The sequence below is a fragment of the Mustela lutreola genome, chromosome 14 (assembly GCF_030435805.1).
Source record: "Mustela lutreola isolate mMusLut2 chromosome 14, mMusLut2.pri, whole genome shotgun sequence".
NCBI lineage: Eukaryota > Metazoa > Chordata > Mammalia > Carnivora > Mustelidae > Mustela > Mustela lutreola.
This window is the reverse complement of record NC_081303.1, coordinates 50,453,989-50,481,255: the sequence shown is the minus strand read 5'-3', so window position 1 is coordinate 50,481,255 and position 27,267 is coordinate 50,453,989. Positions and strand designations below refer to the sequence as shown.

At 56.7% G+C, this 27,267-nt stretch overlaps 1 protein-coding gene across 18 annotated transcripts in view; it reads right to left on the bottom strand.

Moving 5' to 3' along the window:
* Positions 1-445: 445 nt before the first annotated feature.
* Positions 446-27,267, bottom strand: part of NFASC (neurofascin) — a 178,454-nt gene continuing 151,632 nt past the window's right edge. For 9 of the 18 annotated variants that reach the window (XM_059145864.1, XM_059145872.1, XM_059145866.1 and 6 more), the window contains 6 exons: positions 23,325-23,549; positions 19,840-19,956; positions 18,430-18,582; positions 11,586-11,717; positions 9,614-9,683; positions 446-6,612 (listed from right to left, as the gene is read on the bottom strand). In XM_059145864.1, coding sequence (XP_059001847.1) covers positions 6,381-6,612; positions 9,614-9,683; positions 11,586-11,717; positions 18,430-18,582; positions 19,840-19,956; positions 23,325-23,549 — 929 coding nt within the window. In that variant the 3' untranslated portion in view covers positions 446-6,380. The remainder of the gene's footprint in view (positions 6,613-9,613; positions 9,684-11,585; positions 11,718-18,429; positions 18,583-19,839; positions 19,957-23,324; positions 23,550-27,267) is intronic. The other 9 variants (XM_059145875.1, XM_059145876.1, XM_059145881.1 and 6 more) reach the window with 2 other exon arrangements.

Below are 27,267 nucleotides of genomic sequence, written 5' to 3'. Positions count from 1 at the left end.
TACGGAGACAGGTTCTGGGTTTGTTGTAAGCTGTATTATTCATTCCTTCAACAATATGAACTGTGCCGGCATTCTCCCACCTCAGGGCAGGGGTGCCCACAGGGGGAGGGCAGGACACAGAGCTTCATCGCACACGGCTCCCCTCCTCCCAGCATCCCCATCACGGCACGTCCTCAGTGGCGCCCGGGCACACATACAGGCCAGCTGAATTGGGCTCTCTCGGCGGCTGCACACGTGCCTGTCGCTGTACGGTCAAAACACAGATTGTGTCCGCGAGGCCCCCAGGATAAGACCGACTTCAAGAAAAGGGCTGGTCTTGCAGAATCCTCGAAGTGAGGGCTGTCTGGAGTCCCGGAGAACTCCTTTTTTGATTCTGTTGTCGATCCCGACAACCCTGTACCCCTTTCCATGAACTAAAGAAAATGAACAGATCACCTGGCCAGAGTCCATTTTGAACAACTTTTATTATACGTTTAGTGTTCTCTATACAAAAGAAATCAGTTGTTGGTTTTTTTTTTTTTTTACAGTGATTCCAAAAAAAAAAAAAAAAAAAAGAATTCTGAATAATTTGGCCTTTTCATTGCTCATGCAGTCAGTTTATAAGTCCATGTATTAGATGGTCCTCTGCGGCCCGGAAGTCTTCCCTGCTGAAGGTCGCACGTGACACCCTCAGATCCGCATCTGTCGCTGACAACGTTGGTTAATGCAAAAGAACTCTCAAAGAGGAAAGAACGTGATGTGAGAGGGGTTAAAACAAGGTCTGCCATGGAGAGTTAAATTTTTAACCAATGGAAAAAAGATCAGACCACTCTGCAGGTATGTGGGTGTGTGGGAGAACATGGAGATGGCAGGGAAAAAAATCTCCCCCTGGAAGGAACAATGCGGCACGGTGTTGGGGGGAAGCGGGTGCCGGGGGAGGGGGGAGGCAGGGAGAGAGGTCCTCTGGGGCCAGCGTGGGCTGGGGGTGGGACCGGGACAGAAGGTGACCATGTCACAGGCGACTGATGCTCAGCCCAGGAGGAGTGTGAAGTTGGCAAAGAGCTGGGAGCCGGGCAGAGGGACAACACTGACTGAGGATGTCCAACTGGGAGGGATCAAGAAAAAAACCCCCAAAAACCAACAACAACAGGGGCAGGGTCAACTGATCAGCATTGTTTTTGAAAAAGAAACAGAGTAGGGCACAAAATTCTGGATTTCTTCTCCCAGATTTTTGTGTTTATTGCTTCACTGAACTCTTTCTGCGTGCTGAACTCCAGCCCAGTGAACCCCAGGGTGGCAGAGCCTCTGTGGCCCAGCCGCCCCTCAGCACCTCACGGCCGAGGGCCCGAGGGACGCAGCCTGCTGGGGGCCCCGAGTGTCACGGAACAAGAGACGCCACTCCAGACTACAGTCCAGACTTCACAGTGACAGACACCAGTCGGCTCCTCACTCTCCCAGCCGGGGTCTGCCCCGCGCAGCTGGCTTCCCCACGGGCTGTCACAGACAGACTGGTCTCAATCTCAGAAAAATCCTTTGTGTCTTTCATTTTGGGAGGTGTACGGGGCATGGGGAGAAGTGATATGAGGTACAGACAGATGTGAAGTTACAGCTCTATTTCCAAGGAGGCACCTGCGGGCAGGTGGAGAACCCCAGACAAGGACTCCGGAGGCCCCTGGTTCAGGCTCTCCCTCACCCTGATTTGCCAGCCGAGTGACCTCGGGCCAGTCCCTTCCCCTCTGTGGATTTTAGTGTCCTCGTCTGTCCGAAGAGTCCTGTCCATGAGATCAGCTCTGTGATTCCCCCACGTGCTGCGGTTTGAAGCTCTCCAAAGCGACGCGCTCTGGGACTGAGCTCGTTTCTACCCTTAGCGTCAGACAACTTCTGTTTAATACTACTGTGTCAATGGAGGTGCACTGGTTGGGGGTGTGGCGCGGGACACTGCTCGGTGGAGACTCGTGGCTTCCCTGGGTGGTGGTCCTGTCCCTCTGATCCTTCTCTGAACCTATCTCGGGAAGGCTGTTCTCAACAGGGGAGGGAAGGAAGGGCGCTGCCCAGGCTTGGGCGGGGCGGGCTGGTGAGAGCAGCAAGGTTGGTTTGACCTCCCATGGGCTGGCCCCTAACTGATTTAGGGGATGGGCTGCCAGGAGCTGGGTTCTGCCTAGAGCCCTGCCTCCTCCTGGCTTTTTAAGCTTTTTGTTTCATTCACGTGTCTCCTCCATTTTTTTTTTTTTTTTTTTCCAATCAGGGAACTCCTACATGCTACTTCTAAGCCACCACGTGAAGCTCAGCCAAGATCCACCGGGTGGTTTCTTCCTAGCAGATGTGTGTGTGTTTGGCAGGGACAGCAGGAGTGCTGACCCCGGTGTCCCGAATGGGGAGCTCGCCTGTGCCCGCACCCAAGGAACTGGCTGCCCTCCCCCTGAGAGCTGGGGGAGCCTCCCTTCCTCAGTGTTGGTGAAGCAGCCTTGCTAAGATTGAGGCAAAGTGTGTTCAATCCTCACTGCTTCTGTCCCACGGGCTGTTTGGGACTCTCTGTGGCTTGGCTCGGATCCTGCAAAGGGCCCCTGGACCCTTAAAGATCCTCTGCCCCGGGTTCTCCCAGGGAAGCTTCCCTCTCCTTTGGATCAGACTCTCTCGGTTCTGTCTGCAGGAATCCTTCAAGAGGGGTCCAACCTCTCAAGTGGGCCAGGGTGTGAACCCACCCTAAGACAATGTCATAATCTGTACTGTTCCCCCTGCAAGCGCTGCCCTACTGTGTGGCTGTGCCCATGCACGGGTGCTGGGTGTGGGTGGGGGAAAACCCACACCTGTCTGCAGCCCTTTCCTCAGGCTGTGTCCGGGGAAGCCATGAAAGCCAAATCTGACCCAGGTTGCAGAGACCCCCCAGCCAGCGTGTGCAGTGTTGGCACTGGCTGCTTCTGGGACAGCTGGACCCTCCTCCAGACCTTGGGACTTGCCAGGAAGGGGCAGACCAGATGCCCCCACCCTAGGGCAAAGACAATGGACAAGGGAAAGAGCTGGTCTGGTTTTCCCTTTAGCTGAGCCTCAACTATCTCTTCAAAACTAAGATAAGGAAAGATGGGTCCCCTTCACAAAAGCCAGGCAGGGTGGGAGGCAGCTGTCCCTGGCCCTGCAGCACTGTACGCCTTAGTCACTGGCCTTCCTGCTCCTTCAGCTGGGTTCCTGTCCCTCCGTGGGCACAGGTATTCAAAGGAGGGATGACACAGGGGAACTGGAGGCACCAGCATACAGACAAGTCAAGCAACTTGCCCCAAGGGACAGACCAAAGAGACTCAGGAAGCAGGACTGGTCCTCGACCCCACCCCACAGGGGACCCCCCCTCCCCATCTTCCTCAGCCTCGTGGACTACGTGCTCTTGCCGGAGCTTCTCCCTTGGACCCTGGAGCAACCGGAGGCTTGAGAACTCAAGGTGCCCCCAACCAATGCCCACTGTGTCCTGCATCTCAGCTCCAGCCCTGGGAGGGCAGGGCTCACATGTGACTATGGCTCAGACTAGAAGTTCAAGGCTGTTTCCTGAGCCCACAGCTTTGGTGGCTCGGCACAGACAGGTGAGACCGCAGCACAGGCAACAGGGCTTCTGGAATCACTGAGAGACTCCCCCACCCCCTACAGCCAGGCAGGCAGAAGCACTGACGGTATCACCGTCTCCTGGCCCCATGGTTGGTATGTTTTTGGGCGGTTGCTTGAGAGCCCCAGTGGGCAGGGTGTGCGGGACAATACTGCTTTCTGGCTGAGTGGGCTGGGCTCTGGCACGGGCTCATGGGAAATGGACAATCTCTTCCTGGAAGGGCTGCTCCCTAACCACCCTGCCCTACACACACCTCTCTAAGCATCTCTGCTCAGGGGAGACGGCCTCTCCGGGCTCAGGTGGGCTCCTACCTGCCAGGAGGGCTGGGTGATGTGGCGGTGTGGACGGCGCCTCTCCATGTGGCTTCCCGCAAGGCCTTCTAACACGGAGGGAGCTGGTGCCGAGCGGGCATGACACACACAAAGAGCAGATAGGCTGAGCAATCATCTCTCCCCCAGACCCCTGGGCAGCAGGAGGCCTTCTGTGGTCCTCAGGTGCACAGCCGGGGGGATGGGCACCATGACAGTGCACGGTCCCCTTACCCAAAGAGCCGGCCTGCGGTGCACTGAGCTCAATGGTGTGGGGGTGTCACATGGGGGGGGGGGTGGGGCCCAAGACACTGTCTACTCTGCTCAGATCCAGAGCATATTCTGGAAAGGCTGTTCCTTTAATTCAGTTTATAGGCACACTTCCCTGACGTTCCCTGGAGAGGCTGGGCTTGGGTGCAGGATTGCCCAGCTGTAGAGGAAAGCCAGAGGAGGGGGCCCCTAAGCTCACTCCTAGCCCCCCGTGATTCACCCTGTCTCCATTCAGCATGAGGGAGCTGTCCCTGGGTCTTCTGGGCTGCAAAGGCTGGCCACGGCTGGGGCCAAAGGCCAGGCACCTGCTCTCAGGTTCAAACAGCACAACTGGCTCAGCTCTGGGCTATGGTTTCTTACCTGCAGACAGAGTACATGTGTCTATGTGCCTGACCTTCAGCTGACTGATTATGAAGGGATGCAAACATTGCTAATACCTTTGTGGTGTAAACGTGTGGCAAACGATGCTTTGATCGAGCCTCTGAAGGATGCAGCTCCGTTGCCGCCCAGGCTGCCGGGCGAGCAGCTGGAGGCTCGGACCAGAGGCTGTGCCCGTGGCAGGCAGTCCAGATGGGGGGTCAGCTTCCCCCTCCCGAAACCAGCTCTAGCTGCAGCGACCGCTACCAGGTTGCTCTCAGGCTCAAGATCTCTCTCTGAGGCTAGGTACCTTTGGTTTCAGAAACGGATTAGGTGGGGAGGCTGAAGGCCGCGCCTTGGGTCTCTGAGCACTGCAGGCTGTGTGGGTCTCGGGCTGGGCAATGGGGTGCAGGGCACGAGGCGAGCGGCTGCTCTGGGTCTGTGGTGATGTTTGCTGGGGCCGCCCCATTCTTGAGAGACATCTCTGGAGGCTTCAAGGTTTACGGGCAGGAGCTGGGGACCTGGTTGCTGCAGGGCCACATCAGAGCTGCGTAAGGCATCCGGAGGGCGCGAGGTCCCCAGGCCAGGCTCTCCAGCGCGATCAGCGTGGTGTTCCCGCGCACTCTCCTGATATGTAAATACCCCGAGGACAGGACACACTGGTTCGGTCTCAGGGGGCGGCACAGTGTGAAACACCACTTTCGACGTCTTACAGAATTGATGGAGGAGATGCTACTTGCTAGAGGCGAAAGGGGGAGCAGCACCTTGTACCCCCAAACACATCAGCAAAGCTTCTGCATTGCCTGGTTCCATCCCCGGGAGGGTAGCAGCGGGGATCCCTGACCAGGTGTGGGGGGTGCCCTCATCCCTCGAGGCAGGGTGCACGGTCCTCTCTCCCACATCCCGGGTTTCACCGATGGGGAGGAAGGAAGTCCAAACCCAGCTCTTTCCTTCTCCTGAGGTGAGCACAGCTCCCCAGGGACCAGACGCCCGGTTTCCTTCTGCTTGAGGTACTCGGCCACTGGCTTCGAAGCTCTTCCCATCCGTGGCCGCTCCCACTCCTCAGACTCCTTCAGAGCTGGCGCAGCTCTTGTCTGGGACACGCTGGGGGAAGGGGCAGGGTGAGAGCCAGGAGCAAGAGGTAAGCCCACCTCCCGACTGAACCACAGCGGGGCAAGGAGGCCTGCCCACTCTCTCCCTGCCAAAAATACTGTCATTTTCCAGAAAGCAGCCAAGCCCAGCTCAGCAACTGACAAGGCCAAGGCGCATGGGTTGGGGGCCCGGGGAGGCATCTGGCGAGAAAGGCATCCTTCGGAAATACGTTGGCCCGGGGGGGGGGGGGGGCGGTGTGAATACGACAGCTTTTCTACAACATCTTTTACAGGTCAATCCTTTTGCCCATCGGGGGGAGAATCCATCCATTCTTTCTTTGTCCAGGGACATTTCTTCGAAAGGAAAAGAAAATGGAGACGCTGGGTCTGGACGGTAAAGATGCACAAAAGAAAAATACAGATAACACGGAGGGCGTGACCAACAGAAACCGGTGAGTGCACGTGCGGAGGGCAAGGGCGGGCCGGGGTTGGGGAGGCTCCAGCCTGGTGGCCTGGAGGCTGAGCGAAGGGCTGGGCTCCCTCCAGCTGAGCGTAGCCAGGACTCCTTCACACGGTGGCACCCCGGGGGTGCAGGGGCAGTCATCGGGAGGGGGCTTGGGGATGGCTGGGCCGTCACTGGTCCTCACAGCTTGGCAGACCCCCTTGTTGTACCCTTGTCCCTGAAGAAGGTGGCGGCTGTGTGGTAGGTCTGCGGTGGCTTCATCTCCCCCTCTCCCCTCCTCCCACTTGCAAAGTAGTGGCTGTGTCCTGGGCGTGGGGGCTCCGTTAGGCCAGAGAATAGATGGCGTTGACAGGCGACGTGGCCTCTGAGCTTTCATTGCCCTCTGTCTCCTCCTTGTCCTTTTTGACCGTGTACTGGCCGATGAAGGACCCGTCCTCGTTGAACTGCCCCTCGCCACCCTCGCCATAGTCCACCAGGCTGTCGTCACTCTCCTGCTGCTTGATGGTGCCATCCAGGGACGTCTGGCTGCCCTGCAGGGGCTTGTTGTCCTCGTCACTGGCCAGAGAGAGACAGAGAATCAGACCCTGGCCTGGTCCAGTGTCGCTTAAACCAAGGTGCAGTAGCACCGGGCCGTTGGCCTCTCGCCGAGCGCATGGGCTACGCAGCTCCGAGAGGGGAGGACCTCAGAGGTCACCGGTCAGCCTCTCCCTCCCCCGAGCCCTCCCCTGCCTGGCTGGATTACGGCGGGAACCCGAGGCCTGGAGAGGACCAGGTTTCTCCCTGGCGTCTTCTCCCACGTGAGGTGGGAAGGTGGTGCCACGCTGGGCCTGGAGCCCAGTCTTCTGACTCCCGTCTGGGGTCAGCCGCCCCACGGTGAGGACAGCCAGCTACCAGGAGACGAGGCAGGATGGGGTGGGTCAAAGAGCTGGGGTGTGGTCCTGTGGCCCCGGGAATGCCTTTCTTCTCTCTGGGCCTTCGTCTCTCCATCAAGAAAGGTTGGACTTGCTTTGACTCTCTGTGATCTGGGTGGCCCCTGTCTGGAAAGGCTCTGCCCTTGGCAAAAAGCAACGGGTGTGGGCCATGGAGAGAGAAGCCTCTCCCCGGGCTCTCCCTTCCCCACCGTGCTGTGCTTTCCATCGGCTCTCTGGTCTACCAAGTGGCAGACGCTATTGCTTGGGGCCTCGGCTGAAAGAGGTTGGACGAGTGGAGGGGCACACATGGGAGCATGTGAGGCCAGTAGTTGGAGACAAAGCCCTGAAACGCTCTGAAGGTTCTGCCTGGGTTTCTCCAAGGCCCCTAGGACCTGCCCTTCAGACACCCCCCAGCCCCCTGCAAGGAGAGCTGGCAGGCTTCGGGGCGGAGCAGGGTCTACCTGCTGGGATGTCTGCAGTGCCCCCAGGGAAGTGAGACAACACCCCACCCCCCCTTAACTGGGCTGTGCTCAGGCACCACCTCCCTTCCCCAGCCTGCTGAAAGCTCTGCCCTTTAGGCTCTGAGGGGGGCCGGGTGCTTATGGCCGCATCTCAGGGGTAGATGGCCCCCAGCGGTGCCAGGCAGTGTGGGCAAACACATAATGTCCCCTCCCTGGCCCCCGGGCCATACGCAGTCCTTCCTGGGTATCTGTGTGCAGGAGGAACAACCAGTTAAGTTGCCTTTAGAGTGGGCAGTGATAGTGCTGGGCAGAGACAGCCGGCAGGGGAGGACCTGGGGCCCGAACCCGAGCCTGGCGTCGGTACTTGGAACGTTATCAGCCCCTCCCTCTTGAGCCCTGTTCCCTGGGCCTGTGTTGGGGCTACAGGGAGGCAGCCAGTCTACAGGGCTGCACTGAGTCTGTGTGGAAAGTGGGGCTCACGTTTTGAAAACCAGCAGCTTCTTGCTGGTCCTGGTCCTACTTCTGGGTCTTTTTTACACACGTTCCCTCCCAGGAACAGGAGGATTGTGTCTGTGTGATTCTAGGGGACTCCGGGCACCTAAGCCAAATGCAGCTACTGGACAATGGCCCAGCTTGGAGGGAGCGTCTTCAGTGTGTCAGGTTCTCACAGAAAAAGAGGAGCTAGATCTGGAAAGAGCAGACTTCTTCTAAGGGAAGCTAGAAAGCAACCAGAAGGACTAGGGGGTCTCTGGTCTAGTCACCTGTCGGCCCATCTTCCGAGAGACCCGGACACAGGGGGACAGATGAGGGAGAGAGAAGCAGAGAGACCCACCAGAGAGGTTTCTCTGCCAAGCCAAACCCAAGGCAGGTGTGCGTGTGTGTGTGCGTGCGTGCGTGCACGCATGTGTGGGGGTGTGGGCCTGTGCAGGTTCCTGTGTGTGTCTACCCAGCCTCCCTGTGGGTGGGACAGGGGAGTGGGTGGGGACAAGGCAGACACCTTTGGTGTCTGGGGGAGGAGACGGGGCTGAGGAAGTGGCTTCTCAGAGCCCAGGAGGTCCTCACCCCTCTCTGGGGTTGCGGCGAGGGCCTGGGGGAGGGAAAGCCCTGTGTCCTTTGGAAACTGGTGGCCAAGAAATAGGGCTCAGCCCCTGGGGAAGATGGGCCCTGCCAGGAGTGCTCAGGACAGTCAGGGGAGGGGCCTCTGCTGCTCGCCCTTTTAGGAGGCCTTTGGAGACGTGGGGGCTGGGTGGACAGATTTGGTACATAGTCTTCTGCTGGGCTCCTGGCCAGGCAGTGGCTCCAGGCAGTGTTCACCTGCTGGGCTGCTGGTGAGCAGAGTGGTGGAGGCCAAGGGCCGGAAAAGGAGAGGTCAGAGAAGATGAGGTGATCTTGCCCCAGACAGTAACAGGGTGGGGATGGGGAAGTAGGGCTCTGATCTGAGCATTTCCTCCCGCCCGCCTTGGTCTGGGAATGAGGCCTCCATGACCCGCCCTGCATCATGCCTTAACTCAGGATACATTTGCCACCAAAATGGGACATTACAGCGTCATCACGCCAGCCACAAAGGCCCATCCAGATCTGAGAGGGACGGATCCTGATGTCGTCCAGCCAGAAGTGAGGCCCTGGTTTCTCCAGCTCTGCCACCAGCTCCCTGGGCGTTGAGCGTGGGTGGGATTCCTCGGCAGGTCACGTCCCTGTCTGGGCCTCAGTCCTCTGATTTGGGACAGGCCATGACCAGATGCCTCTCCAAGGGCTGTTCTTGGCTAGGGCCCGGAGATATCATTCAAGTTCATGAGGAAAAGATCTAGAACCGCCTCCCCAATTCTTCACTGAGTTGAGGTTCCAAGACAATACAGCTTCCCTGGGTCCCTGTCTTCAGGGTTGTGGGAGGGAGGGGGCGGTGGGCAGAGAGGAAACTGACAGCTCATTACATGGCCATGGCCTTCCCAGCGTCTGCTTTCAGAGGAAAGAGGTGGCTGAAAGCACCCTTCTGAGGATCTCGACAGCTTGGAGCTGTGTGGTTGAGTGAATGGAACAGTCCATGAGACTGTGCCAGGCAGAGTACCCCCTACGGGGAGGCAGCCTCGTCCAGCCCCCTCATTACAAGTAGGGGCTGTCAGCGAGGCAGAGGCGCCGGCCGGATGGGTGGGGGTTGGGGCACCAGGAGCCAAACAGGTCACCCACCTGTAGTCAAAGGAGCCGTCCTCTTCCTTGGGGTCTTCGGGGCCCAGGGGAACATCCTTCTTTTCTCGCACTTGGCCGATAAGAGAAGCAAAGACACAGACACGGTGATTATGCCCCTGTACCCCGGGACCCCAACTGTAGAGTCGGTGACACTCTCTCTTTCAACAAGGCATCATTGGTGCCTCCCTTATTCGGGCTTCCTGCATTTAACCAGCTGTCAGGTTGACGCCCCGCCTCCTCCTCATCCCCAGGGTTTCTCTGTTGACAACTGAAACCTCCAGGCTGCCCCTTCCCCCACCTCCACCTTTCCACGGGGTTGCCCCCCACCCAGCACCACACCAAATGGATGTGATTTTTTTCTTTGGCCCCTCTCTTATTCTGTTTTGCAGCATAAGTATTTGTGCTCCGATTGTAAAAGCCCCCAACAGGGGGCCCTGGGCCGAGGGGATGTTCCGTAGGCACCTTTGGGATAGAAAATGCTCTTCCGGTGTGACCTCACTAGTGTGTGGGACCCTCTTCTCCCATGCTTCCTCTGTGGTTTGCACACACCCATCCCACGCCCTGTCTTGCTGGGCTGTGATCTTCCTGCTGGGCGCCTGCTGTGTCTTGAGGGAGAGATCACCTTTCTTTTCTGGGTCCTTGGCACCCAGCACAGAGTCTACCATGAAGTCTAGCACGAAGGTTGGAGCCCGGGCCTCATGGTTTGCTCATTTTTCTAGTGGACTAGGGCCTTACCTTGCAGCTGGAGGGAAGGAGGTAAGCTGTGAGAAGAACTTTCTGGAAAGCAACACTGTCTAATAGGTAAAGGAAGCTTCAAAGTTGATCTGATGAGTTGGGGGGTGAGCTCAATAAGGCTACTCTTCTCCCTGACTCTGGCTTTCTCTTTTTCAGGAGAAAAACAATCCCAACACAGCACAATAAGGTGAAAGGAAACAGTATTTGCCAATAAAGAATTACAATTTCCTGCTCTCCCTCACAGACACCTGCCTCACTTAAATCACAGGCAAAACCCTTTAGAATCCTAGGGTCTGAGGGTACGCGGACAGGGGAAAGAGAATCTTCTCTCTGAGTTGAGTTTTAGGGGGACCCTGGAGGAGGACTCATTTAGAGGGAGGGAGAGGCAGGCATTTGGGGAGCATGGCCCGTGCTTGGCAATGGAGCTTTGGGGGTCAGGGAGCAATTTCATTCTGCAGTCCGGCAGGATTTTTGCTCGCTGGGTCATCCATTATCCTGTCTCCTGTCATTCTACCCACCCCGTCCCAGACAGATGGTTTTGTTGCCCCTATTTGAAAAAGCAATCAATATTTCCAGAAGCAGGAATGCCCGAGGTCCTTGTCCGTGACCTTGGTTTGTCTGGGCTGGTGGATCTTGAGGCACCCAGAAGAGCAATGGCTCTTTGGGATGCTAGGGAAGCCCAGAGCTCTTTACTGATGGGGTCTGTACCAATGCAGGCCACCCCTGAGCCTCTGGGGGCTCTTCGAGCAGGAGCTCCTGACCCTCTGCCAGGGGTCTGTCATTACAGCCCAGAGAGCCTCGCTCATGGGCGTGCTGCTTCCATCCAGACCCTCCCTTCTCTGTTCTCTCCTTCTCATGGTTAGAGAAAATGCTTTTCTTCCTTCTTCCTTCCTTGGGACATGGGATCCTAATGAGATTCAGGCTGAAAAAAGCCAATTTACTGAGCAGACAGCTGGTGAGTCAAGGGGAGGGAAGGTCATTCTTAATGGGAGTCACGGTTCCTTCCGTCCCCTCTCTGGAGCTGCCTGGACCGTTCCATCCACCCACCTCAGGCGAACTTGATTAACTCAAGTGCTTTCTGGCAGCTCTAAGATGGACAGACCAGGGGAGAGGACTGTCTGTCCAAGCTTGGCAAGGGTTAGGCTTGCCGGGAGAACCTGAGCCCCCTGGATATGGCTGGGGAATCCTGGGAATGCTGGCCCCATGTCCCCAAGCCCGTTCCTCTCGTACATCCTACCTGGGTACTTGCCGCCCCGACTCCTCTTGATGAAACAGACGATGAGCAGGATCAGCACCAGGAGGGCGATGGCACACATGAGCCCAATGAACCAGCCCTGGGTGGCGATGTCGGCCTGGTTGTTGGTGTAAGCTGGGGAGGGGCAGGAGCAGAGACATGAGCGATTTCCCGGGGGTGGAGGTAAGCAGGGAAACGTGGGGGAAGAATGGCTATTTCATGTCGATGTTCCTCTTCGAGCCTTAAGCTACTACCTAGCAGCCCTCTGGTCCGAACCACCCCGCTACAGGGACGGAGAGAAAATAATTAAAGAGCCAAGGTCCAGAGGTCAGAAAAGAGGCACAGGAAAGGGATATAGGAAGCAGAATAAGCAGCAGAAGGCTGAACAGGTCCTCTAGGAAGGGGAAGTTTCCTAAGGATGGGGCACGGCATTCTTCAAACCAGATGGCTGGTTATAGCCTGATGGGGGTGGACAGAAGGCCAGAGATTGGCCCTGAAAGTTCGAGTCCCCATGAATGAGCCTGGGATGAGGAAACGGGACTCTGCTACCCATTAGGGAACGGAGGCCGTGGCTACATTGCAAAAACCTGTTCCAAGAACACCTTCACGGGCCCGCACAGGCCCCAACAGCGACCTTTCCCACCGATATGTTCCCGAAGCCAACCAGGTCTCCTTGCCAGGGGTCCTGGCTGGAGTGTCGTTCCAGAACGCCGTGTGCTTTCTCACGTTCCCCCAGCTGGGCTGTGTGCTCCCTTACAGCAGACAGTCCCTGTGCGGGTACCCCCAGTTGGGCCGAGGCCATGCCTTCTGCACACCCCATGCCATTTCAGAGCACGTCCATGCATGGAGGACCCCCCCCCCCCCCACGACCGTGAGTCCCTCCCTAGCCCCACCTGGAGTGTGTGAAGACATGTCTTGACCTGAGTAGACCCCTTCATAGTTCAAGGAGCACGAGAGTAGGCCCAGAGCACAGGAGCTCAGCTGCCATCTCACGGTATCCCGAATGACGCAACTGTCGGCATTAGGGTTTGGGAGGGGGTGTGGAGTGGGCAGGACCCCCACCCCGACTCTTCTTTCTATGGACTAGAGAGCACAAGCGCCCCTTCTTGAAACCCAGCCTGCCATGGGAACCAAGACTGGGGAGGAGAGGCAGGATCCAAGCCACCCGAGCAGACCCAAAGTAAGCCCGGAGCTCGCCAAGTGAGCTGAGGGGTCGTCTCACAGCGCCCGTCGACAGCAGGGTCCCAGAGAGCCCACAGAGCCTAAGCCAAGCACGGGGCTTCCTCCCGGGTGGGGGGGGCACAAGGAACAGGGGGTGCCCCAGAGCCCTCGTGCCCCAGAGTCTTTATCCCATGCCTTTTTGTGGGGCAAGCATCGGGCTGCAATCCTACCCTTTGCTCTTCTTGGACAGAGAAACTCTTTATCGCCTTCCCGGTGCCTAGGTAAGGTCGTGGCACCAGGAAGGGTCTGGACAGATGGGGAAGACAGGAGCAAGCACTTTTGTGCTCTCTGCCCTCGTGCTCACCTGGTCTGTGGATGTTGTTGTGGGGGACGCCCCCTCCCTCACACTCCGGCAGGCTGCTCCTTGGACAGTGTCACAGAGATCCTCCTAGAATCCCACGTCTGAGCAAATCACTTTCTCAGTCCAACCCTCCAATGCGTCCCACTGCTACGGGGGAAACACATGCCTCCTATCCCGTCCCGGCAGGCCCCACCCGGGCTGACCCCGGACCCTTCTCCAGGCGGGTCTCCCACCCTCTCTCCTCCAGCCACACCGGCCGCTCACCTCCCTACCTCGGGCCTTTCCATGTGCTGCTCTTCCTTCAGATGGCCGCCTCACCCACCGGCCTCTCCTCCTAGAAAGGCCTTCCCAGCTGAAGGCAAAGCCCTCTCCCCCAACCAGCCACTCCCAGATGACTCTCATTCCCCTTTCTCCTGGCGCTCGTCCCCATCTGGGTTGGCACTAATCACAGTTCACACTCCGAGTACTTCTCCGCGCCTCATCTGATTCAGTCCTCACTACCTCATCCAGCTTTATTATTATTATTATTATTATTATTCCCATCTTCCAGATGAGACGACTGAGGCACAGAGAGTTCATGTGATTTGCTCAAGGTCGCAGAGCTGGTAAGCTATGTGCACTTCAACCGGACCTTTGGGGCTGCCTGGCAATCCCTCCTTTCCCCTCTCCCTGTGCTCCCAAATTGCTGCTCCCTCCCACGCCCCTCCACGCCATCATATCCCTATGTCACCGACATACCCCTATGTCAGTGACATTAATGTGACCACAGAAGCCTCACAGCCTCCACAGCTGTCCTTGCCTCCATAGCCATGGCAGTAGCTCGCAGTCTTAGAAGGATCGCAAACCCTCCAGCACCTTCCTCACTGCTTTCTTCTCCCTTCTGCTGTTAAACACCCTGAAGCTTCCTGAATCATAAAACAAAGACCCTGGAGGAACCCGCCACGCTTTTCAGCTCGAGCTCAGGCATACTCCTTCTCTGGGTGAACTCCGTCTTTCATGGGCTCCGGGTCCCGTCTTCTTCTTCCTCCAACCCCACCAGGCCAACCTCAAGCCCCTCTCTACTCACTGCTTCAACTACCACGGTGGAGTGGGTCTTTCCCAAACCTCCCTCTACCTCCTCGGCTCCTACCTTCCCCCGTCCTCCAGGCCTGACTTTCCAACCAGCAATCCCTTAACTCCTCTCGCTTTGTCCCTCCAGCCAGTTCCACAGCACCAAGCCCACTGCTCCCAGCTAACACCCTAACATCTCCTTGGATGGTCTGTCTGCTTGAAATTCGACCCATGTCTTCCTGTCCCCCCTCCTGCCGGTGGCTTCCCCATTCCTGCCATCCCCAAGGCTTATCCTTTGTCCTTCCAGTGTCCCTCATACTTGCTTCACTGCTCCAGGCTAGGGGCGTCCCCTCCTCACCCTGGGTCTATCAGGTCCCCAGGATACAACGGCACACTGTGTTATTATGCTCTCAGGACACCTCCCATCATGCCCGGCCGTCCAGGGGCTCCCCGCGTTCCCTGCCGACAGCTCTCCCACCGTGCCCGAGACAGCCTGGCCTGCTGCCTTTCTTGCTCTCCACCTCTCCTTCCTGAATCTCCCCCTCCTCCCGCTCACACCAATCTCCGAAGTCCAATTTTACCCGTTTACTCCACCAAACGTAACATTCAATTGCTCTGTTTCCTGGGTCCGGATTTTTAATGATCCTATTAAAGGCTCGAGAACAGGGGAGTCATTGGGCCCCCAAGGGCTTTGCATGATGCTGGTCATGTAGCAAGCAGGCAGTGACTACTTATAAAATACCAGTTTAATCCTAATTTAATACGGTTAATTTGGGAGACTTGCTGGCATCAGAGGGAGATTGGCTTGACCATGAGCCACGCCTTGAGTTTGGATGGTGGTTCCCACCTTCCACACAACAGTTGGTTTCTAGGTCTGCAGGACTCTGTTTGCTCCACTACCTTCTTCCTGATGCTTGTTCTGTATGTCCTGACAAGCCATCTCCCAGAGACTCCCTTTGTCTTGTGAGAGGAAGTCACAATCCCAGGGACAGCGGCCATATGGGCCATCTGGGAAGCGAATGTAGTGTCCATTCCTGACAGACCTGAAGTTCAAATGTTACCTTCAGTCCTTGCTAAAGAGGTCAAAGAACATTCTGGACCCAGAAGGCAGTTCAAATCCAAGTGGGTTTTGTAACTACGCGGTGTGTTGGCCTCTCACTAAACTTCTCGTGGCCCCCGCTTTGTAATACCTACACACATCAGGTCATAATGTTGTACACCTGAAACTAAGACGAGGCTCTAGTCGATGATTGGTCAACAAAACCCAAACCAGGCGGGATCTGGGGTGAGGTGGGCTCCACCAGACCCCATCAAAGTGACTTAGCTTCTCAAGAACCAAAAGCAATTTAGGACAAGATGATCTCACTCACAACGTGACCCGACAGAATGGACTCTGGGAGGCGGAAGGCGCTGTAGGGAGGCTCAGGGTATTACACATGGCTGCCAACATCATTCTTAATTGATCTGTTCAACGTGTTTCAAGATTCCTAATGGACACGGTAATGACAACATTAGAAGACGGGGCTGTGCTGACGCTCACCACCTCCTCCTGGAACGGAGGGGCCAGATAGCACCTGCTCTTCCAGCCCACAATGCCTGGCAAACTCAGAGTCCCAATGCCTCTCACTCTAGACCAGAGGCCATATTTTGTGTGCCTTCTGCACACCGCACTCCCGCACCCCTGCTCAGAAATGCACCGTTTGGCAGTTCTCACGAGTCAAAGGCCAGTCACTTAAAGTCCGCAGGAGAATTACATTTCAGAAATAGGAACAGAGAAATATGCAGAACAGGACTTCTTTCAGATGCACTGGGGCTTAGCTGCTCTTACTTAAGCCGCACCCGATGCCTCTGCACCATGTACCATCCTGGGTTTCTTCCAAACATAACTGAGACTGACTCCAGGGAGGTCCCCTGATGTCCCTCCTCCTGCTTCCCTGCGGTCTGAGGCAGTCCTCGGTCTGTTCCTCTGGCCCACTGGCCCCACCTGCCCCCTGCCTCCTTGCCCCATACTGCCCACTCCCAGGACAGAAGAGCTGAGGAGCCCCCCAGAGTCCAGAGTTATGTGTCTGTGGTCCCTTGGGTCTCTTTGGCTTCAAAAGCATCAAGGAGGTGATTAACTTCCCACGTGGGGTCTTCCTGGGGAGGGCCAGGGAGCTGGTTAGCATTCCTAGAGGTTTTCTTCCATATCCCCCCCTGAACCACTGCTGCATGTTGAGTCTGTGGGCTAAAGTGATGGCCTGTGGTCACCTAAGTGACCCAGAGATGCTCATAAACTCTTGCTTTGATGAGACCCTGGGACCGAGGCGATCGTGGGAACTTGGCTCGGGAGTCCGCCCATAGGATATACAGCGCGCATTTTCGAAGAATCCAGAAACACACAAACTTCAGAAAGTGAAAATATTTCCTTTCCCTTTGTGGTTTGCACATGGTAATTTCTAACCAGCCAGTGACGTCAGGGAGCAATATGTCCTCAGGGCTGGGGTCACAAACCTGCTCACCCCGGCTTGCACGGAGCGGAATCTGGGAAAACTCACTCACTCTGAAAGCGATCTATCAGGAAGCGTCTCTCCAGAACCACCACAGGAAAAGAGAAAAGGACACTGAGCCAGTGTTCGGAAGTGTATTGTCAGTCTTCTTAGTTTTCTTTCCTTTCCTTTTTCCCCCTGTACCGCATGTTCAATATGGGGAAGCAGTCTGGGATGTCCCCGAGGGCAGGCACTGGTCCTTTTTTCTCTGGCTCTTTCTCCGCACCCCTTACTCACAGCCCCAGGACTTGGTGCTGGTAGAAGTCAAACTCTGGAAGCAGAGGGCGCCCGGCTTTGGCAGCGTTCCCTACCAGGGCGCTCCAGCCTGGATCTTATCGGGGCTCCCTGCCTCAGTGCTGAACTCAGGTTCATAATGAAGCAAAATCAAACGCACGTACTGATGAGCGCCAGCTTGGGATCCTGACTGGGTCCGACAGAGTCCAGCCACCTGCTCTGCTCGCTCAGCTGCCATGTTCCTTTGGCTGGCTGCCAAGCTGGCCTGGCCACTTGCTCAGACGTCGTGCCCGAGTTGGCTGGGCTGGCCTCAAGCGGGCAGCTGGACTCAGACGCCCTGAGTTCTCGATGGCCTGGACACAGGCAGGACAGGTGGAGGCACGGGGCAGAGGACAGGATGTCCAGACCAGGAGGGACCGGGCCAGAAGGGGTGGAGGGAGACATTTATACAGAAGGGGTGGGGTGTGACTCTCAAGATACAGGCTGCCAGGATGAGCCTGGCCAGGCACAGGGGGTTAATGAATATTTCAGTCAACATTCAGAAAGTCATAGAAATCATTGTGTGGTATTTCTTTTCCTTCTATGCATGTGTCTACTGACCTGCATCTGATTAGGACATCCTGGGGGCAGGGACTGGTCCTTTTCTCTCTCTGGCTGTTTCCCCAACCCTCGCCCTTGGCCCCAGGGCTTAGCACGGCCACCTGCCTGGCCGACTGTGAAGACACACACGAACACATCAGCAGTGCCCTCCGGTCTCCAAACTGCCTGCCCATCCTGACCTGCTCCCGTGCCCTGAGCCCCTGCCAGCCTGTCCCCTTGGTGCACTGAGGTTGCTTCTCTAGTGACAGCTGAAGTCCCTTTTGAGCCAGAATTCTGCTCCAACCAGAGAGCTTCCTCCTCTTGCTGAACACGACAGATTAACTACTCTGAAGCCACAGCAAACTTGAGATAAAAAATTAAGCCAAAATAAAGCCCCCAGCAACTCATGTCACACACTTGGGAATTTTTCTAACAAATGGTAGTGGCAAGGCAGTGACATATGTGCTGATCCTGGGAAGATTTGGGGCGTCGAGGCCCTTGGATGGCCCTGTCTCTTAACACCACGCGCCGGAAGCAAGGTCCTGCGTGCACGGGGTGGTTTGCTCTGTGCTCCTCCGGCCCCCGGCCCCATGCCCAGGGCCCGGCTTTGGCCTACACCAAGCCCTTCTGTTTCAAGCCCAGAGATGGGGGCCAGGTGGCCTCCTCCATCCTCATGCTACAATCCTATTTCCTTCAGACTCCCTGCTCATGCCCGGGGGTTGGAAGGGCGCTTTCTTTCCACTGTGCATGCACTCTGGCTCCTCTTGGGCTCCTGGGAGCTGTGGGCCAATGTATAGTAAGAGCCGAGACACGACATGCAAGGTGGGGAATGGGTGGGAGGAGTCTTCTTTCCAAGGAGAAGAGACAAGCAGGAAGCTGAGAATGGGATGAAATGCCCCATGCTTGCCGGGGATGGCCAGGCCAGCTCCCCTCTCACCTGTACTGGTCATAAAGGTGATGATGGTACTGCTGATGCCCTCGTTGTCCCGGGAATAAACGCGCAAGGAGTAAGTCATCCCGGGATAGAGGTCTGTCAGCTGTATAGGCTGGGCCTGGGCCTTAACAGGGACAGTTTTTTTCGTGTGGTTGCCTGGGGAACAGAAACCTCAGTCAGCCTAGGACCAGGCACGAGGAGCTGGAGAGGCAGCGCTTGGGTTCCTGGTCACCGGTCAAGGGCAGAAGCGTTGGGGGTGGGGGGGCACCGTGCAGACCAGGAGGTCACCGGGCAGCTCTACCAAGCCTTCTATGCGATGCTGACTCTCCCTATCCGGCAGCCCTTCTGCCAAGGGCGCTCTTCCTTCTCCTCAAGCTTTTTCTCCTCACTATGGTCTTAGCACTAAACAATTACGACCTACTTCCTGGGTGCGAGCTTTCCCGGGAAGGATCCGAGAGCCAGTCAGCCCCCCTCGTGGGACATGGAGGTGAGGCAGGACTCTACTTCTTGGCTCTCCCTCCTGGCTTCCCCTCTCCTGTCTCACTGTGTGGAGAGTTCACACATCAGGAGAAGCGAGTGCCCTGGCCTCTGAGGTGCGGGGTGAATGGTGGCTGTTGGGAGCTGCCATGGCAAGGATCAGACTCGGGGTGCTGATTCTCTGGATGGGAATGCCTCTGGCCACAGAGGACTGAGAGTCGGCTTTGCTCTTTCCTTACAGATCTTCGGGAGCTCGCCCAGGTGGATCTCCTGGTGGGGCGAGCTGGTTTCATTCACGGCTAAGGGGAACACCATGGTGGGTCTGAGTCTCTAGGGGCAGGGCTCTTCCTTCACAGAAGGCAGATATTTGACCACACTCTACAGTCTAATCAATATGTACCCTTGATCCTGAGATCCCATAAAGAGTGAACAGCTCAGCTCCAGTCACCTGCTCTCTGAGACAAAGTGGCCCCGGTCAGTGCCTTGGACGGGGGGCCACTGGCCATTCCTCTGTGTGCAAAGCACAGCTGAACCCAAAAGTCTGAACTGGCCTCCCCTCTCCAGTGGAGACCCCATGGGCTGTGAGTTACGGAAATCCACGCAGAAGTGAGGTTTGGCTGGTGATGGGGTGGGGGATGCTATTCAGAACCCGCATCCTGGGCAGGAAGCAAACGCAGAGCCCCATTACCCAGGTCCTCCCCAGCACATGCAACCCTAGACCTCCACTAATGGTTTCAGAAGCCCTCTTCCTTCTCCTTTGGCTGCTCTTCCCACCCCACTGCCGCCAGAGCGCGTATCGATTTCATTAAGTCATAATTAAGCCGGGCTAGCAGGCCCTCAGAGCCTGGGGGAGTCCGCGGGGTCTCTCTAATGGCATCTGCGCTACCCGCCGCAGCGGCCGCCGCCGCCCTCCCCCCTCCGCTCAGCAATGCTTACTGTCGATGTACTCAACCACAAAGTCAGTTCCGGGCCCGAAATTGTGCTTCCAGGTGATGTTGGCCCATTTACTGTTGGGGAGCACCGTGACGTTCCATATGGACTGCCTGTCGGGGGCTGGTGGGCAGGTTAGAAGAGGGGTTAGTGGTGAGGAGGGAGGCAGCTCCGGAGACACACCCATGTGCACACACACATGCACACACACATACACACGCGTGCGTGGCTCGGAAAGGGAGGACTCAGAGGAGGCTGTGCACGGGGCCCGCCAGAGCTCCAAGCTGCAGCCTCGGTGGCCGGGCCAGAGGTCAACATCCAGGTCAGAACGGGTGCAGGCAGGAGCACCTGTGTGGGAGGGAGAGCTGGAGACGGTCTGTGGGTCTGCACAGGTTGGGGCCCGAATGAAAAGTCGGTTTCGACCCATGCCACTGGAGGCTTGAACCTGGGCTCTTTCCCTTTCTAGATCCCCTGTCATGGATTGGAATGGGGCAGCGGAAGGAAACCGGAGAAAGCCCCGTTGACCAGCGTACAGACGAAGGCCGAGAGATGGGCCAGCCTCGTTCCCTTCAACCACAGACATTCTACAGGAAGGAGAGTGGGATCTCTTGAAGGTCCTGGAGAGACACGATGTGTAGGAAGGGCAGGACCAAAGGTGGGAAAGCCTTACTGGGCTCCTGAGACTAGAGAACAGTAACCCAGAGGGGTGGCTCTGGAGTCCCTGAGGTCCCTCTTGGTCAGCAAGCTCTTGCATTATGTGGAACGGGGCCTCAGATAGTCTAAGGGGACTTGGGGTCTACAGCCTCAGGGTTCCAAGTAGAGAGGAGAGCTATGAAGCCCTCCTCTCCCTCTCCTGGGCTAGCTGGGACCCAAAGAAGGTAACACATTCTTGCCTGCCAAGCCTCAGAGGCTCAGACAGAGGAAGAATCCAGTTCTTTTGGCTTCTCAGCACTAAATGGTCTCTGAGGCTTGATCTCCACGCAATACGGGAAACATTAATTATCTGGAGCCCATGAGCTGGGAGCTGCTTTATCAAAGCCCCGGTACTGTCTGAAACCATAGCCTGTGGACAGCAGAGTGGCACTAATCTTCAAGTGTAATCATTTTTCACCAGTCCCAGCAGTCTGATTACTCCACTGCCCAGCAAAGATTTCATAGCGGAGTACTAGCGTGAAGCCGTGTATTTCAAAGACTTTACAAGTGTGGCTCCTGTATATTTTATTAGCATGCAAGGGGGCACTGCCATCGGCTCACTTGTCAAAAAAAATGAATAGAGTACGATGATGCATTTATTCATTATCTACTTGACACGTGACCGAGTCTGCAGGGCTGGGAAAGTGATAAAAGATCTGATCTTCACTTCAAAGAGGTGCCTTCTCTATGACAACCTTGTTGGATGCCAGTTGCTCCAGGTGAGTATGATTCCTGTTAGGTGAGAGGCCAAGACAGAGGCTCCACTGACAGCGCCATGGGGCATTCTCCGTGGGGAGGGCAGAATGTGGGATTCTTTACTTATCTGCCCGGGGATCCCATTGTCCCGGAGGCTTTACGCCACCCCGAATCCCAGCTCCTTGGCATCTCATGGTTCTTGCTAGTGGGAATGAACTACGAGAACTCAGGATGTGGGAGCTCGAGCTTCTTCCTCCTCAGCTCTGGGGCCTGGAATTAGCCAGAGAATTTGAGTTTAAATAGCTTGGCTGCCAAATCTGATGGTTTCAAAGGTAGTGGAGATTGGGGGGGGACTGCTGGAAAAGGTGAAGCCATGGGGAAGCAGAATGACTTAAAAGGAGCTGGGGGAAGGCCATGCCACGGAGAGAGAGCCGGACGCCGATCGCTAAAGAAAATGTTCGAAGAGAAAGACCAGGAAGGTGGACTACGGATTGCTACGAAAAACAGAAAGCGTGACAGCAAGTATGGACGGTTCTGCCAAGTCCTGCAATGGGAGAGTTAGGGCGCATCCCTTGAAGTCTGAAAGAGACACGTTAAGGACAAAGAAAAAGTGCCATTTTACCCTGAAAAAAGTAAACTTTGGAAACATCTGGTCCTAAGACATGATAAAGATGGATGATCATTTAAAAAATCATGGATGGCAGCACCAGTCTGCTGCGTTAAGGGAAATGAGGATGTTTGAGGGTGTCCCCAGGCTCTAAGGATAAGTTCATGGGCACAGGCAGGTCCCCCGCAGTGTCTCGGGCAGTTAGGAGTCGCACGTGAGAGTCCATGGGTTAGTCCAACGGCAGCAAGGCTGACCCCTCCAGGAGGGCAAGGAACTCTGCAGGGGGGCAAGATCTGTCCCTTCTTCAGCCTCTGCACATCTGCTCGGTGACCTCACAGCACTCGTGGGGACACGGGGCCCTGTTATAAGGCAAAGATGCCTCCTGTGGCCCCAAAGAATGCCCATTACCAAACTACTGGTGGCAGCTTCTAGTAGCCTGCCAGGCTTCTCCCCAGCCAACATCTTCCTATAGTCTGTGCTGTTTAAATTCTAGATATTGTAACTTCATGGCAAATTGGCATTTTCAAGGTCTGGAGAACACACTGTCAGTTATGTGTCCCTTGTCCCCGTAGGGCTCACGTTACTCCGTGTAATGGAATTAAAGACGATACTCACACGTGCATCAAGCCTCCATCCTCATTCAGGTGCTGAGAAGTGAGGCCCCAGAAGGTAAAGGGACTTGCCCAGGACCGGGAGGGTAGGGCGGGTGGCTATCACCCTACAGCTGCCGGTGGAGGGTTCTGGATGCTTCCTGCCTGCCCTGCCAGCTGCATCAGGCTGACTCTACAGCTGGCCTGTGCACTCTGCAAGCTAGAGGCCCTCCCTGGACCGGTAATGCAAGGGTGTTTGATGCTTGGTTCTTAGAAATAAATGGGGGTGTGTATCTGGGGGTGTGGGGGATGAGAGTGGGAAGAACAACAGAGCACCCCTGGGCATTACGGGGCTCCGTAGCAATGCTTTCCTGGAAGCCCTTCTTAAAAAATGGCTGCAGGGGGTGGGGAGGCTGTAGATATGCTTTGCTGAGACGGGGCGAGAGAAGAGCTGCCTGGCAGGGCTGGCCGCTCCCCACTCCTCTGGGTTGCGGGGCTGGAAGTGACAAGGCCCTGCCTGGGCAGGAAGCCCTCTCAGGCCGACTATCTGGGGTTAGGCCCCTGTGCTGGCCCATACTCTCTCCTTTCCAGAATGCTCAGCCCTGAGCTGCTGCTCCTCGTGGAGGTGGAGGCAGCTCTCCCATCCAGGACCCCAGGGTACTGCCTGCGGAGTGTGGGCCTCTGTTAACAGGACACGAGGCTAGAACAGCCGTGCGGAGCCGAGGAGGGCCGCCTAAGGTGGAGAGTGCTAGGTGGCGCTCTGTGTCCCCGGGCTCCCGAACCTAGCAACCCTGTGTGCTCTCCAGGTAGAAACAACGGGAGGCATCAGCCAATGGCACCCCCAGACCCGCCCTCCTACGTGGGGGCTCTGGCGGAGGGACGGGGCAGAGGGGCGGCGGCAGTACCAGATTCGGGCATCTTAGTCCCGGAGGCGGTGGTGGGAGGCCTCTCTGCGGTGGTGGCGGCAGTGGTTGTAGTGGTGGCAGCGGTGGTGGTGGCCACGGTGGTAGGTGCGACACTTGGGATGGTGGGGACTGTTGTGGCTTCGGTGGTGGCAGCGGGGGCAGTAGCGTCAGTACTGCTCACAGCGCCTGTCGCACCCACCGTGGTCGGGGGCCACGTGGGAGGAGCTGGGGGGGGGAAATGTAAAACAGCCCGTCCGGTTGGTCTGGGCGGCCCTCGGCCTGGACTCGCGGCCCCGCGTGCAAGGCAGGCAGCCCCAGGGAGGAGATGGGGCTCAGTGACCAGAAGCCTCCCCCGCCGCATGTGACGGACCGGGTCGGACGGATCACAGTGAGAGGACACAGCCATGGGCCAGGAAGAGAATGAAGCCTTGTGCATGTTTCATTTTCTTCTCATGGTCTGTGTGGCTCGAAGCCCCCAGCATGCACCCCGCCAAGAGTGAGGATGAGGATGGGAAAGGACGGACACCGAATCGCTCAGGTGCCAGGGGCGGCATGCGGTCCCCAGCCAGCACCACCCAGACACATCAGCAGCACCTGGGTCTGGCTCCGGAGCTCCGGCCTTGGAGGGGGGGCAGGTGGCGGCCGTGTCCTGCAGGAGCACTGGGAAGACTCCTATTCCCAGCCATTCACTCCCAAAGTACCCTTTCTCACAGCTGCTTGAGTCCTAACACCCCCAAACCCAACGACAGAGAGCAAACAGCCCCCACTCTGGGGGTCAGCCTCCCAGTGGGGTCTGCATCTCCTGTCTCACTGTCGGCCCGTCCCCAGGCTCTCAGGTCTGGTCTGTGGCCCTGCCTCTCCTCCCTTCTTCCCTGCCCAGTGATGTTCCTTCCTGTAATTACGCCGCCCTAACTCCTCTCTTCTGAGGACATTAGGGTTCCAGGAGCCCCAGGTCCCTTCCCTTCACATTAGGACGTGGGATGGGCACTAATGGAGTCGCAGTGTCAACTGTGCTCTGTAGATGGAGAAACCCCGGGACACAAGCGAGATATATTGTGGGCCTCTTTGTTGTATAAATCTTCAGGGAGATTGGTTCAAATCTGTGCTCACCCTCATACTCTCATCTCCCACCCAAAGTCACCCTGGATGTCGGCCACCTCTGGGTGGCTAAGTCTACCCATGTGACGTTGTCTCCATAGGCCCACTTTCCTTCGACAGAAGGGTCAGGGAAGCTAACCGAGGGCGGCCCTACAACTCTCTAGGTCCAATATTACTGAAAGCCATGAGGATGAGAATGACGGGGGCAAACCAGAGAGAGACAGACCCCCCTCCCCTTGCCATCTCCTGTCATCTGATCATGGTCTGCTTTCTGGGACAGAAGGCAGGGATGTTAAGATGAAGGAGATCCTTGCAAACCCCTGAGAAATAGCCACATGTCAGCCCTATCTCAAAGCTCCAGAAATTTAGGAAGAGAAGATCCCCACTGCCCAGAAGGGGGGCCAGGGCAGGGAGGGAGTCAGAGACAATGGCCAGAGAGCTTTTCTCAGGGGAGAATGAAGAGACCCAAGGGCTTTGCAGTAAGAGCCTGAGCAACAAAGGCCCTTTCATTCCCTTGGGTCTCCAATATGACCCGTCCCCACGGAGGAGGAGGGAGAGTTCTGGGATCCCAGCCACTTCCCTATTTGCAAGATCAGAGGCGGTACTGGACCCTGAGGGTGTGCTGACCACCGAAGTCACACTGGGTAGCCAGCTGTGTCCCACGCATTCCAAACATTCCTGGGTGGGGTCAAAGCCAACAGTGGACATCAGGAAGGCGTGGGGCGTGGCCAGACTCCCTGTCAAAGTCACCCTTCGAGGATGCATTAGTGCAAGGTGGCCCCAGGCCTGGAAAGCTCAGTGCTGTAAATGCTCAGGGTGAGGGAGTCCACCTATCCCACTCACCAAGACAGACAGACAGAGAGACACACGGAAAAGCCGGAGAGACCCCAAGGCAGAGGTCAGCTCCCTTCCAGACCTGGTCCCTTGCAGCTCCCGTGGCCACGCACACACATGGGCTTTTCCCGCTGCTCTGTGCTGCAGGAAGGACCCTGGAGAGGCTAGCTTGCCCGTCTGGGCAGGACTGGCTCTGACTTGGCTCCTTATCAGCGGCGTATTTTCTAATCACTTCTGGCAAGTAGGATGTTCACAGCGCCTTCCTTTTCCATGACTATTTAAAAGACATCGCCAAAAAGCTTTGAGGGGACAACTCTGAGTTAAAATCATTCCGTTCTGGGTAATGCACACATGGGTGGTGGTGTTGTTACATTTCCTGGGCTCCCAGACTCAGCGGCACTTGCCCCCAGAGCTCTACACACTCTCCCATGCCCCTTGGCTCTCATAAAGCAGAGACACACACACTACACTCCCACAGGCCCACAGTGAGGTTCGCACATGCTTCCCTGGGCATTCCAGCAAGAAGCCCTAGAAACAGGCTAGGAGAGGCTAGGTTAGAATGACTTTTTTCCTGATGCTGCTGGTCAGAGACAAGAATGGGAAATGAGTCTGCAGATGTTGTGTCGTCTTGCCCCTCCCCACCAACAGTCCCTTCTGCCATGTGTGACAAGGAGGAAGCATTTCTGATGACGGCCACCTAACCACTTTCCCTCCAGATCAGCATCAACGGTCTCGGGGTCTCGGTATCAGTAAGAGGGAAACAAAAGGCAAGGAGTGGCCTCCCAAGTGCCCTCCCATTGGAGTCACTGTGGAGGTGGCAGCCTCAGCTAGGCTGAGGTCACAGCTGGCAAATCACTGTTCTCTGTGACCCACTCATTAGCTGTGTCTGTTGTCCCATAGCTGGACAGGGGCAGAAAGACAGGGAGATAGGGAGGGGGAGTTGGGGGGGCAGAGGCAAGACGAAAAGGCTCTGGGTCAGGGGAGTGAGTTGTTAGAGGTTCCCACGGGTGAGACGGGAGGCAGGTTTTCATGGAGAAACTGTCCAGTGCTCAGGTCAAAGGTGACCCAGAGGAGTTCATCCCCTGGGGTGGGTTTGCACAGAGGAGATAAGGGGCTTAGAGACGGAGAGGCCCACAGGCTGGGGAGGTGCGTTGCTGAGCTTGGATGTCCTCTCCAGTTAAAGCAGGACTTATGGGCTGGAGAACACGGTAGCCAATGAGCAGCAGACAGTATCAGCCTGACAATGGAGAGGAAGGCCATGGGGGGGGCGGTGTCTCAGGGTGGTGGGCGGGGGCGGCTAGAGCTAGAAGCATAGCACCCCTCCCCAAAGGCCATGGCAGCCTACTGGGTTACCTCACGCACACTGGAAGGTACCCCAGCCACGGCTGAGGCTTTGCCACCAGAGATTCGGGGAACACCACTGAAGGGATGGGGAAAACTGGGGAAAGGGCTTGTCTTATTCATGTTCCTGACCCCAGAACCGGCCACGGAGCTGCCCGGCAGACATTTGCAGATCTGAGTCACAGAGGACGACAGGAGTTTCCAGACATTCCAAGGTGGAAGGTTCAGTCCAAAAATGGCCACATGGCGCACGGACGACTGTGGCCAAGCCACAGATGGCCAGGCCAGATGGGCAGCCATCCTGAGACACTACAGACCGGGTGTGCAAGAGGGTTTATTTTTAGTGGGTAAGACATGAACAGGTTAAGTGTGGGGATAAAACACCCAGGTGCAGGGACGATGAGCTGGAAAGGAGCAGCAGCCTGGTCCGCGGACCCGCGTCGGGTTTGTCAGACCTGGGCTCCACGGCCTGGCACTTGTGTGCGCAGAAGGTTCTCGAGCATTTACAGCTGAGGACAGCCGATGCCATGAGCACAACTCATTTACAAAGACGTGCACTGTGCCTCTACTGCCATGCCCCGGGGAAGCTGGTGCCCAAGAAGCACATGTGATCGAGGGTCGGAGACCCTGCAGTCACTGTGCATACCACAATGGGCTTAGATGTTTTCTA